General features: G+C 38.2%; 1 protein-coding gene across 1 annotated transcript in view; it reads left to right on the plus strand.

The window, feature by feature from the left end:
* LOC106123883 (uncharacterized) overlaps nt 1-45 on the plus strand; it is a 2,408-nt gene extending 2,363 nt beyond the window's left edge. The window contains exon 2 of the mRNA XM_013320294.1: nt 16-45. Within this exon, the coding sequence (XP_013175748.1) occupies nt 16-45 (30 nt within the window). The remainder of the gene's footprint in view (nt 1-15) is intronic.
* Nucleotides 46-1,529: the final 1,484 nt, after the last annotated feature.

Below are 1,529 nucleotides of genomic sequence, written 5' to 3' on the forward strand. Positions count from 1 at the left end.
TATTCACGGCTACAGCGGTCGCACTCACACTCCCGCCTCGCGTAGTATCTTCTATCTCGCTCACTCCGACGGCGAGGTGCTTAACGATTTAATAACAAAATCTTTCGCTATAGATTCGATTGGAATATCGCCTTTACGCCGTGAGAATAAAGATCACATTCGTGCGGTTGATATTTTAGATAAATCTTTTCGTAAAGTAAATGAACAATACGAAGTTTGTTTACCATTTAAGAGTGACGAATTTATTTTGCCTGATTCCTACGATAATGCTTTGTCTCGAATGATTTCATTAAACAAAAAGTTTAACAACAATAGGGATTATGCTAACAGGTACAGCAGAGAGATTAAAAAATTGTTTGACGAAGGTTATGCGAGGGAAATTAAAGGCAGCGAGCAGTCATCGGGTAATGTCTGGTATTTACCACACTTTGGTGTACAGAATCCTAATAAGCCTGGGAAGTTGCGATTAGTGTTCGACGCAGCAGCTAAGGTCAGTGGTTTATGTCTTAATGAATTTTTGTTAACAGGTCCCGACTTATATAATTCTTTGTTTGGAATAATGTTGCGGTTCCGCACACATCCAGTGGTTATCATCGGCGACATAAAGGATATGTTTTTACGTATAAAGATAAGCCCTGATAATCAACATGTCTTTCGTTTCTTATGGAAGGACCCCACTGCTGGCGACGATGCTCCGATCAAGGTTTGTGTTATGCAGTGTTTAATATTTGGCGCGACGTGCTCACCCTTTATAGCTCAATATGTTAAAAATAAAAATGCATCCATCTACGAAGATTTATATCCAGAGGCAGTTAAAGTTATTTTAGATAATCATTATATGGACGATTGTTTACATTCAACGACTTCTATAGGTGAGGCAATTGAATTAATAAAAAATATTACTGAAATTCACGGACACGCCGGCTTCAACATGCGCAGTTGGACGAGCAACAGTAAACAGGTAATAGATTGTTTACCCAATGAGTCATTAGTTAACAGTGCGATTCAACTTAAAGACGGCGCCACAGATGTAGTCGAGCGCACATTAGGATTGATGTGGCATCCCTCAGATGACACATTTTTATTTAACATTTCATTTAACCGCTTATCGGATAACGTACTTAATGGTAGTGAACCACCAACCAAAGCCAAGATGTTAAGTTTAATTATGTCTGTATATGACATGCAAGGATTTATAACGCCTATAACAATAAAGGGTAAAATAATTTTACAAAATGTACATAGGAGTGGAGTAGGCTGGAATTGCCCTATCCACATAAAAGATTATGAATGTTTTTTAAAATGGCTTAACGATTTAAAATTATTAGCACAACTTCGTATCCCGCGTTGGTACAACAACACAGGTACGTGGTCTGATTGTTATCCCCAAACAGAATCAGATGATCCTGATCGAATAATCAACACCGAGATGCATATATTTTGCGATGCCTCATTGAAGGCATATGCAGCTGTTGTTTATTGGCGATTTATTCGCACGGATGGTAAGGTGTTTGTTTGTTTTGTTACTA

Source organism: Papilio xuthus, unplaced genomic scaffold (genome assembly GCF_000836235.2).
Source record: "Papilio xuthus unplaced genomic scaffold, Pxut_1.1 DF825946.1, whole genome shotgun sequence".
Lineage (NCBI taxonomy): Eukaryota > Metazoa > Arthropoda > Insecta > Lepidoptera > Papilionidae > Papilio > Papilio xuthus.